General features: G+C 34.9%; 1 protein-coding gene across 1 annotated transcript; it reads left to right on the top strand.

The window, feature by feature from the left end:
- Positions 1 to 1683: 1683 nt before the first annotated feature.
- On the top strand, positions 1684 to 3457 carry LOC110923482 (protein PLANT CADMIUM RESISTANCE 2). Its single transcript, XM_022167565.2, has 4 exons — positions 1684 to 1910; positions 2039 to 2110; positions 2931 to 3143; positions 3224 to 3457. The coding sequence occupies exons 1-4, from the start codon at positions 1721 to 1723 to the stop codon at positions 3304 to 3306; spliced, it is 558 nt and encodes a 185-aa protein (XP_022023257.1). The 5' UTR covers positions 1684 to 1720; the 3' UTR covers positions 3307 to 3457.
- Positions 3458 to 12124: the final 8667 nt, after the last annotated feature.

Genomic DNA, 12124 nt, shown 5'->3' with positions numbered 1-12124 from the left:
CTCTATAATAAAAGAAACCAACAAAGGGCTACTTGTCATTATTCTAGAACATTCTAATTATAGATAATTATTATTTAATTTAAATTATTAAATATTAATTGAATTAAATATTAAAAAATAGTTTGGATGGTGCGTATAATTTTAATTATGTTTATTTTACCCTAGATTTAAACATATTTTTTTTAAATGTATTGGTCCCAACATCTTGCTGGGATATGTTGGTTTTGAATGCATTTGCCTTGCTTTTCCAAAAAAATAAAAAATTATAAACTTTTAAATATATTTTGATTATTACCCTAAATTTAAATTGATTTTTTAGTTTGTAATTAAAAATAATCACATACCCACGTTTAAAAAATTAATTAAAGTTTTACCCAAATAAAACAATAGTTTGCCGTAAAAATTATTAGAAACAATCTTATAAAATCATATATATTTAGATACTAGGTTATAACCCTGTGTATTATACGGGTTAAATTTTTTTTAACAATAGATAAACCTTTGTAATACACGGGGTTTTTTAAGATATAACATTTTTTATTTATTATTTGCTATATAAAATTAGATTTATTCAACCCGTACAATACACGGAGTTTTTTTAAATATAAAATTTTATTGTTTAGTATATAAAATTACATTTATTCAATCCGCACAATACACGAGGTTCTTAAAGATATAATTTTTTTTATTATTTAATATATATAATTATATTTACTCAACACACGTGTAATAAATGAGGTTTATAAAAATAAATTGTTTTTTATTTAGTATATAAAATTACATTTATTAAACCCGTCTAATACACGGGGTTCTAACCTAGTTTTCATATATTTAGAAAATCAGGAGAGAAATAACGCACAATAAATTATCGTTTTCTCAAAACATATTTTTTATAATAATTATATAGCAATACTATACTAAAAAATAGTAAATTTTTAATTTATGATTTAGTTTTTCTAAGAAAGTAAAAAAATATATAAAATTTATTATTTTTTTAATTTCAAAAAGCAATTTCATTCGAATCATCAGGGCAATAAAATTTATTTGAATTACAAATAAAAGTGGAATTAGATTAAAGAAAAAGTTAACAATAAAAGTGGTTTTGTTATCACTTCTCATGCTTTGTAGAAAATTTGAATTCGTATTTGATCTCACTCTCTATATACATGGTTAGAAACTAGTTTATACAAGTTAAATTAACGAGGTATTTAATGGATTAAGATTTATAAGTTATATAATGGAATTTAGAAAATATGATTATTTTTCTTAATTAAAAAATAAAATACGAATGCCTAAAATAAAAGAAAAAAAAAAGAATTTGTGCTCATATAAGTGTGACGTGTGACGCAACCACATATTTATTTATTACGTGTAAATAGATGTAGGTGTTCAATCCAAAACTTTTTATATACATCATTGTAGAATAGCACATATACACTAATACAAACTTAAAGTTAATTTGGTAGCAAACAGTCAAATACATCCATATATGTTACATAGGTAGGTTTTAGCTAAGTAAGTTACAAAAACCTAATTTGATAAACAAATTCAAAAACTCTACCAGATTTTGACTCTGTCTAACACATTGTTTAATCCCTATATGTGATAGAGATACATAGGTTGACTCTACAAACACAAATCACACCTTGGTGCCTATAAAGCATATCCTTCATTCCAACCAATTTATTCAAACAAGCAATCTCATTACTAATTTATAATCATGTACCCTACTAACTCCGAGTACTCACAACCAGCATTCGGTGAACCAATGCCGGCGTCAGCACCACCACCATACGGTCAACCCGCACAGGCACCATACAATCAATCAGTAGCACCACCACCACAGTCTATGATGTATCCCAGCCAATGGTCCTCTGGCCTTTGTGACTGCACCTCTGATGTCTCAAATTGTAAGCTTGTAACTTACCTTTAATTATGCATCAATTAAGTATTTTGTACATATAAGCGAATTAAATCCGTTAAAAGGTTAACCTAGTTGTATTAATGTTTTGATCGTTTCACTTCTACGATAATGTAGGTTGCCTTACGTGTTGGTGTCCATGCATTCCATTCGGACAAATCGCTGAAATCTTGGATAAGGGAACTACTTGTAAGTGTTTCTTTGAGTTGGATATATGCATTATATTCATGAACCATTTATATCAGTGAAAATTTATTATGCAAATTAATGATTTCGAAAAAAAAATTAAAAAATGGTTCATGCCACCAAACTGCCAAGGCTGAATAATCAAACGATCGTTAAAACTTACTGACTCGACTGATTTGACTTGTCGCCTTTTGAAACTTTAGTTAACGATTTGACATAGAATTTTCATCAAAACCAATTGAACCAGAGCTAACCAATTCTAATTTTTTGAGCATTCACATTCCATCCATCAAACCATCCACCATTTTCAAATTAAACAAAAAAAAATCTTACAAAAACACCCTACAACCCATCCCCTAAACCTAAATTTTAAAAAGTTGCTACACTAACTTTTTAAATATGAAAAAGCTACTATTTATTATCCAACAAAACAAAATAAGTGTTTGTGAGTAAGATAAAATGGTGGATGGGGACGCCGGGGGGGGGGGGGGGGGAGGGAGGTGAGATAAATTTTAAAATATATGTTTTTTTAGCTAAATTATATGGTAAAAAATATGGATGAGATGTGAATGCTCTAATAAGTTTGACCGTACAAATTAAAGATTTTGAATATAAAAATTAAAAAAATGGTTTATACCACCCAACTGCCAAAAACTGTATTATCAAACAATTACAACCTACAGACCTTACTGATTTAATTTGTCCTTCTTTTTAAAATTGTAACGTTTTAACGTATAAACTTCTATCAAAACCGACTGAATCAGAAACCGAGCAATTCTAAATTTTTGATCACTAATAAGTTTGACTCGATGTGCAAACGCAGCTAGCGCCGTGCATGGGGCTCTTTACACCATACTTCTGCTACTCACAGGATGTCAATTTATATATAGTTGTTCGTATCGGTCTAAAATGAGACAACAATACATGTTGCCTGAGGAACCCTGCAACGACTGCCTTCTCCATTTTTGTTGCGAGCCATGCGCCATGTGCCAAGAGTATCGCGAGCTTAAGCACCGTGGATTTGATATGTCTCTTGGTAACGTGTTATAACTTTATTCATCTCCATCTCTCAAATTAACTAGTATATATATAATATTAATTTTGCAATATATTTAGGATGGCATGGAAACATGGAGAGGCAAAACCATCATCAAGCCGTTGTGACGCCACCATATGCTCCAGCAGGAATGAAACGCTAATAATGAAGTGTTGAGTGCATAATAATATATCTTGTTACAGTTTGATCGTGTGTTATGAATTTATTGGTTGTATAATAAATAAAAGTTTGTTTATTAAATGTTCTATAAATCTGGTACAAAAAAGTTCTAATACATGGTTTATATTTGGCTCTTTTTGGGCAGGGATATATTTTTTTTAAACTTATATCGGGTTTATTTTTTAATCTGTTTAATCTATTCTTTTTAAACTTAAATCGGGTTTATTTTTTTAATTTGTTTAATCTAAATACTTTGTTAGGAATCATTAAGGATTTAATTTTCCACTACAATATAAATAAGTATCATTAACGGCTATAGCTGTCGGTAAATGTTGGAAACCACCCTTCATAATATATTACTTCGGTTCATGAAGGGTAAAATCATCACAAATTCTTTTCCTGAAATTCCTCTCTCTGTCTTCTTACCTTAGTCTTTGATTTCAATCATTAAGAATGTGTGGAGTGAAGGCTTGGGTTGTTGGCTTTGCATGACACATAACAATTGTGGGCTCCACCACTTCACACCCAAAAAAGTAGGGTGTGGAAGGGACATGGGTTAGCGGCGTAAGGGTGCCCTATGTGCATGGAATTTTATTTCTTTTTTTGTTTTTTATATTAATTATAGAATTTCAATAAAGTAATTTTAAAAAACTACAATAAAATAATACATTACAACAAAAAGAAAATCAATCTAAACTACCTATTATGCCGGGGAGACCATGATATTCAGCGTAGTGTTCCAAAAGTTGTTGCATATCACTAAACGTCGGTTTTCTCAAGTATCTTTTCATATATAGTTCAATGATATACGCACAAAAATTGTGAAGACTTTCCCTAGCCACTCGTGCCGACATTTTTAAATAGTCGTCTATTATGTCGGAACTATTGTCTTAGGGCGGCCGTGACCTTTTGCCACGTGGTAAATCCGATCTTACACGCGCATCGGGTCTTTGTATCCTCTAAATCCTTTGATATTCTTAAAAATAAATTTTCTCATACGAAAACGACACCTAAACATGTTTTCATCATACGTTGGTTCGGGTGAGAAATAATCTCTTACCAGCAAATCGTTTGCGGTTTCGCGTTCACGAAGTATGTACTTCCTTCGTTTGGGTTGGGGTTGGGAAGTCCCTTCATCTGAATCTTCAACAATAGCTTTCACGACCGTCGCCACTATTGATAATAATATTTTCGCTCCGTCGTTAGATGAGGATGCCAAAACAAATCTATCATACGAATCGCTTGAACATGAAGAATCCATTGGAGGTTGGTAGTGGTTTTTGAATTTTTTGATAATAAAAATAGTAAGTATTGTTTGATATATATAGATTATAAATAAAAGAATTTTTTTAAATAGCCATTGCAAACGGTTATGCGAAACGGCTAGCCCAACGGTCATATGCCACAACCAAGAGTAGCCAGCCAAGTCAGCTCTCCCCCCCCCCGCCCCACGCCGGGCTTCATAGCGACGCTGGTTTGGCAACGCCAAAGCCAAAGCTGGCGCGGAGTGGGTTAGCTAGCGTTGCCTGGCTTCCCCCGCCCAACCCATGCCTCTTCTCCCCGCAATCTAAATTATGGGCTTGCGATGAATCACCACTCTCATTACTGACAGATCACCGACAACGTTTATAAAGTCGTTCAAACTGACTATCATTGATAATTACCCGATGAAGCAACTAATGGGGCGTTTGGTTCGTAGAATGTTTTGGAATTGGAATTTGTATAGGAATTAGAATTTGAAGGAATTGGATTTGGAATTTAAACATTCCAATTGGAATTGGAAATTGTTGGAATTGGAATCTCAATTGCATTTTTATTGTGTTTGGTTGTCTAATGAATCAGAATCCATCATCCTGGCACCAACAACCCCCGATTCGGTACAGGTCAAAACGGTTCTCGTCTAAATAATTCGGGTCGAAACGATTCGCGTCAAAAAGGTTCGAGTCGAAAAGGTTCGTGTTAAAACAGTTCAGGTCGAAAGGAGTTGCGTCGAAACGGTTCGGGTAGAAACAGTATGGGTCGTAACGGTACGGGTCGAAACGGTTCAGGTCAAAACGGTTCGCGTCTAAACAATTCGGGTAAACGGTATGAGTCAAAACGGTACGGGTTGAAAGGATTTGCGTTGAAACGGTTCGGGTTGAAACGGTTCGCGTAGAAACGGTACGGGTTGAAACGGTTCGCGTAGAAACGGTACAGGTCGAAACGCTTTGGGTAGAAACGGCACGGGTCGAAACGCTTCGGGTAGAAACGGTACTGTTAAAAAATATAAAACTTATATATATATATTTTTTTTATCAATTCAATCTCTAATATTCTTTCCTTTTCTTGTCCTGATTTTTATGAGGTTATTTGGGCTCATGTCTTGGGCTCGGCTGCTAGTCTTTGGGCTCTTTTTCTAGGGTTCGCCTCCTTTTATCTCTGTCGCTTCTCCTCAATTGACTCACTGAAGAACGCAGCCTCTACTCACTATTCTCTAGAACAAAAAACGTGTTCCTGTGTTCGAGATCCAAGCCGTGATTGCTGTTTGATCAGTTGCAGCCCTAATCATCAGAAATTAGCGGCTGTTTGTGCTGTGTTGCTGTTCGATCATTTGCAGCCCCTATCATCAGAAATTAGTGGCTGTTTGTGCTATGTTGCTGTTCGATCATTTGCAGCCCCAATCATCAGACATCAGCGGCTGTTTGTGCTTAAATAGTGTGCTATTTTTTTCATTTGCTGAACCGTGTACACATTGCTGGTTATTCAGTGTTTTTTTTTATTGATATTGTGTCGTTGACATGGTATCAGAGCCACAATCGGCTCTTTGAAGATTATTATCTTTCGATGCTGCTTCGTGTTGAAGAACAGATCTGTGTGGATCTGTGTATGTCGCTGAAGATCTAAGGAATCTTAGTGGTACAGTTTTGAATCTACCGATTCCTGATCCTCTGCTTGGTTATTTGGGGTTTCTCAAGTCTGGTTAAAACAAGAGCATTTCTGGGCTGGTTAGTGATCGTGACTCTTTGAAGATCGAAACCCTAAGTCTTAGGGTTTTCTGCTGCGGCTTCTTGAAGGTTCTCGTTGGTCTCTATTTAGGGCAAACCAACAGAACGCTTTTGTTCATCATCTGATCAGATCCTTGTAACCCTAAGTGAAGGTTACGGGTCTGATTCACTGCCGCTATTCGCACCCGCTGTGAGATTGTTCTATCTCTGTCCTTTATTTATTTATTTATTTTTTTGTTTCCTGCATCACTGAGTCAGTGTGTCTAGGCATCCCTGTTTACCGGACTAGTCGGGCCGGCTCTTGATCGAGTCTTATTTGCTTATCTGTTGCATTTGTTTAGTCTGTGTCTTTTTGCTCTATCTGTGCTTGCTTTGCCTGTTTTTTAGGTAACTGTTTTTGTCTGTGTTATCAATATGTCTGGTGATGATAACTCTGTTATAACATCTCCTAGTGCTACCTTAGTTAGCAAAATAGATGCTGGTGATCCTCTGTTTCTTCACCCTAGTGACTCTGCCAATTTATCTATAGTCAATGTAAAACTCAAAGGGTCAGAAAACTATAGGATTTGGTCCAATGCCATGTATCTTGCCTTACAAGTAAAAAATAAGATAGGGTTTGTTGATGGTTCTTGCCTTAGGTCTAAAACTGATGAGGTTTTGGGTAGGCAATGGGATAGGTGCAATTCTATTGTGCTTACTTGGATTCTTAACTCCGTATCTGAGGAATTATATCTTGGTCTTGTTTATTCTAGAATTGCTTCGGATGTATGGAAAGACTTAAAGGATACTTATGATAAGATAGATGGGTCTGTTGTGTTTAATATGTATCAGAAAATTAACTCCTTTACTCAAAATGGCATGCCTGTTTCTGAATATTATCATAAGTTAAACTATATGTGGAAGCAATTAGACCAGTTACTTGCTTTGCCTGCTTGTTCTTGTGACGCATCAAAACAATTTAATGACTTTAATCATCTTATTAAACTTATGCAGTTCTTAATGGGTCTTGATAGTTCCTACCAGTCTGCGAGAACAAATTTATTAACTAGAGAAACTCTTCCTTTTGTGAAGGATGCCTTTTCAGTCATCTCAAGAGAAGAATCTCACCTTCACTCTAAAAATATTTTTGATAAAACCCCTAATAATCCTGTTGGTTTTTCTGTTAAAACTGGTCAAGTTATTGACTCAAGAAAAAAGAATAATAGAACTCCTAACCCTAATCTTAAATGTTCTCATTGTAATAAGACTGGACACACTATTGAGATGTGTTTTGAACTTGTTGGGTATCCCTCTTGGATGAAGTCAAAACCTGGTGGGAACAAGGGTAACAGGGTTAGTAATAATGTCACTACTGATTCTACTGATTCATCTTCTGTTGCGAGTTCATTAACTAATGACCAGGTAGCTCAGTTGCTTAGTCTTTTGAATGATAAACCTAAGGGTGACACTCAGAATAGTAACTTTGCTGGTATGTGTGCAAATTCTATATGTCTAAATAGCTTTATTACATCCAAACTCACTTGTGATTTTAAACCTATCTATTGTTTTTCAAACTTTATAAACAATGGGGAAAAGGTTGGGTGGATAATTGACTCTGGTGCTAATCAGCATATGGTTATGACTGATGATTGCCTTATTAATCAAAAGGATGTCACTGAATTCAACATTAAGGTTAAACACCTTAATGGCACAAGTGCTTTGGTAACTAAAATTGGTGATATAAAATTAAGTGACAAGGTCATTCTCTATGATGTATTAGTTGTTCCCAATTATTGTGTTAACTTAATCTCTGTTCATAAACTTGCTAGAGATTGTAAGCTTACTGTTTCTTTTGATGAAAATAACTGTTATATTCAGGATTCTCATCTAAAGAAAGTCCTGGTGACTGGTAATCAGTTTGATGGTCTTTACTTCTGTGGTAGTTCTTCTATTTCGAATAAGGTGTGTAATGCTAATTGTGATGTTAATCTCTGGCATGCTAGGTTAGGACATCCTGCTCAACATGTTCTGCATGTTTTAAGAAATAAATTAAATATTAAAACTAACTCTCAGCTTGCACCTTGTGAAACTTGTCATAGGGCTAAACAACATAGAGAACCATTTCCCTTAAGTGACCACAAATCAAAATTCTTAGGTGATCTTGTTCATCTAGACGTTTGGGGTCCCTATAGAGTTCCAAGTAGGGATGGTTTTAGATACTTTCTTACTATTGTGGATGACTTCACTAGAGCTGTGTGGGTATATCTCATGAAATCAAAAGATGAAGTTTTTTACTATATTAAAGGCTTTTATAATATGCTAAAAACTCAATTTAGTAAACCTGTTAAAATATTCAGGAGTGACAACGGAACAGAATTCATTAATAAACAAATGAATAATTTCTGTTATGAAAATGGTATCCTACATCAAACCTCATGCGTTTATACCCCACAGCAAAATGGGATTGTTGAAAGAAAACATAGGCATCTATTAAATGTTGCTAGAACATTACTTTTTCAAGGAGGTTTTCCTCTCAAATTCTGGTCTGAATGTGTTCTAACTGCTGCTTATCTGATTAACAGGACCCTTCATCTGTTTTAAATGGGAAGTCTCCGTATGAACTAGGTGTTTGGTTTTGCCCCTGTTTTAAGTCAACTTAGGGTAGTAAGGTGTCTTTGTTTTAGCACTGTGTTAAATAACCCTGATAAATTTGACATACATGCTGAAAAATGTGTCATGATTGGATATTCAAATGAAAAAAAGGGGTATAAACTTTGGAGTCTTGATAAAAAATTGATGTTTTATTCTAGGGATGTCAGGTTTTATGAAACCATTTTTCCGTTTAAAGAAAAAAAATGTCTATTGATCTTGATATTCCTGAGACTAATACTAACTTTTTTGATTTATCCGATTTAAACTACACCCAAAACCCTAATGTTGACCAAACTCCCAATGATGAGAATATTCAATCGAGCACCTCATCAGGACATGGGTCTGAGCAGTTGACTGATTCAAGTGCTACTTTAGGGATGGCTGATAATCAGCAACCCGGTAGTGAAGAATCAGGACAAGACAGGGCTGAGCATGACACTGAATATGAGGACAACAACAATTCTGAGGGAGAAATTCAGGATCAACCAGGCACTACTCTTAGGAAATCTTCTAGAAATATCAAATTTCCTTCTAAACTTGATGATTTTGTGGTAGATGGGAAGGTTAAATATGGTCTAGAAAAAGTCCTAAACTACGCTAAATTATCACCTGAAGGGATGTGTTTTGCTGTTGTCCTTAACAAAAGCTGTGAACCTAAAAACTATTTTGAAGCTAAAACGGATAGTAACTGGGTTGATGCTATGAGCTTAGAGATAGAAGCTTTACTTAAAAATAACACATGGGAACTTGTTGACTTACCTCCTAATAGGAAAGCTATTGAATGTAAGTGGGTATATAAAATAAAGTACAAATCTAATGGTGAAATAGAAAGATATAAAGCTAGATTTGTCGCTAAAGGTTTCAGTCAAAAGGAAGGCATTGACTTCTTTGACACCTTCTCACCAGTCGTAAAAATGGTCACTATTAGATGTGTTTTGTCCATAGCGGTCCACTTTGACTGGGAAATATTCCAACTTGATATTAATAATGCTATCCTTTATGGTGAGCTCAATGAAGAAGTTTATATGTGTTTGCCTGATGGTTATGATCAATCTAATGGGACTAAAGTCTGTAGATTAAAAAAGTCCCTTTATGGCTTAAAAGAAGCCCCTAGGATGTGGAACGAAAACTTGTTTCCGTTCTCCTTAATCTAGGTTTTGAACAAAGTAAGTGTGATCATTCCATGTTTACTATGATAAAAGACTCTACTTTTATTATCCTTCTTGTCTATGTAGATGATATTATTATAACTGGTAGTTGTCCTAAACAGGTTAATGAAATAAAATTGCTACTAAAGTCCAAATTTTCAATAAAGGACTTGGGAAACCTATAATACTTTTTGGGTCTTGAAGTTGTTAAAAATACTGCTGGCGTTTGCCTAACTCAAAGAAAATATTGCTTGGACTTACTTGCTGAGTTTGGTATGACTGGTTGTAAACCAGTTAGTTATCCCATGGAACCCAATCATGTTTTAAACCATTTGTGTGAAAAAGATAATCAACCTTTAACTAACATAACTGTTTATCAAAAACTGGTTGGAAAATTAATTTACCTTTCTCACACTAGACCGGATATTGCATATCCTGTTCATTTTCTCAGTCAGTTTATGCATTCTCCCACTCAAGCTCACTTTAAAATTACAATAAGGCTGTTAAGATATCTAAAAAGTGCCCCTGGCAAAGGTATTCTTTTTGCAAAAGGGGACTCTTTGGGAATGAAGGCCTTCTCTGACTCAGATTGGGCTAAATGTTTGGGGACTCGAAGGTCTATTACTGGGTTTTGTGTTTTCTTAGGAAACAATCTAGTTTCATGGAAAAGTAAAAAGCAGTCCACCGTCTCTCGATCCTCTGCCGAAGCAGAGTATCGTTCGATATGTGCTGCGACATGTGAGGTCATGTGGATTTCCAATTTATTAAGGGAATTAAAAGTTGATGTCAATCTGCCCGTTCAATTATTTTGTGATAACACGGCTGCGATATGGATAGCAGCCAACCCCGTGTTTCATGGACGCACAAAACATTTCGAAATAGATCTTTATTTTTTAAGAGAAAAAATCACCTAAGGCATTATTCAAACGGTGGGAATCAAATCAGAGGATCAAGCTGCCGATATTCTCACAAAAGGTCTATCTTCAGGCTCGCATGAAAAGGTTTGTTCCCTCCTCAACATGTTTGATTGTTTCAAGTATTGAATTGAGAGGGGGTGTTAAAAAATATAAAACTTATATATATTTTTTTATCAATTCAATCTCTAATATTCTTTCCTTTTCTTGTCCTGATTTTTATGAGGTTCTTTGGGCTCATGTCTTGGGCTCGGCTGCTAGTCTTTGGGCTCTTTTTCTAGGGTTCGCCTCCTTTTATCTCTGTCGCTTCTCCTCAATTGACTCACTGAAGAACGCAACCTCTACTCACTATTCTCTAGAACAAAAAACGTGTTCCTGTGTTCGAGATCCAAGCCGTGATTGCTGTTTGATCAGTTGCAGCCCCAATCATCAGAAATTAGCAGTTGTTTGTGCTGTGTTGCTGTTTGATCATTTGCAGCCCCTATCATCAGAAATTAGTGGCTGTTTGTGCTGTGTTGTTGTTCGATCATTTGCAGCCCCAATCATCAGACATCAACGGCTGTTTGTGCTTAAATATTGTGTTATTTTTTTCATTTGCTGAACCGTGTACACATTGCTGGTTATTCAGTGTTTTTTTATTGATATTGTGTCGTTGACAGGTACGGGTCGAAACGATTCGACAGTGTAATGGTCAAATCGGTTCGATTTGTAACAGTTTGGATCGAAACATTATGGGTTACGATGCGGGTCGAAACGATGCGAGTCGAAATGGTCAAAGATTCCAATGAATTTACTTTAATTCCTTCACATATAGGAAGGATATTGAATTCCTTTAGTTAAAGGAATTTGAAGGAATTCATGACAAATTCCAATTCCTATTCCAATTCCATTGTTAACCAAACACGGAAAGATTGGAATTAAGATTCCAATTCCATCAGATTCTGTGAACCAAACAACTTAAGAGATAGAACTCAGGTTCCATTTCCTTTAAATTTCATTAAATTTCTGCGAACCAAGCGCACCCTAATATTAGACGAGCATTACCAATGGATATTCCATCGGCAAAAGTAAATAATTTTGTAAACAAAGAAATAAATTCTAATAAAACTACTGAAAATAAAATG

This window comes from Helianthus annuus, chromosome 17 (assembly GCF_002127325.2).
Source record: "Helianthus annuus cultivar XRQ/B chromosome 17, HanXRQr2.0-SUNRISE, whole genome shotgun sequence".
NCBI lineage: Eukaryota > Viridiplantae > Streptophyta > Magnoliopsida > Asterales > Asteraceae > Helianthus > Helianthus annuus.
Note: the sequence above shows the minus strand (reverse complement) of the source record. Positions and strands in the feature narration are given on the sequence as shown.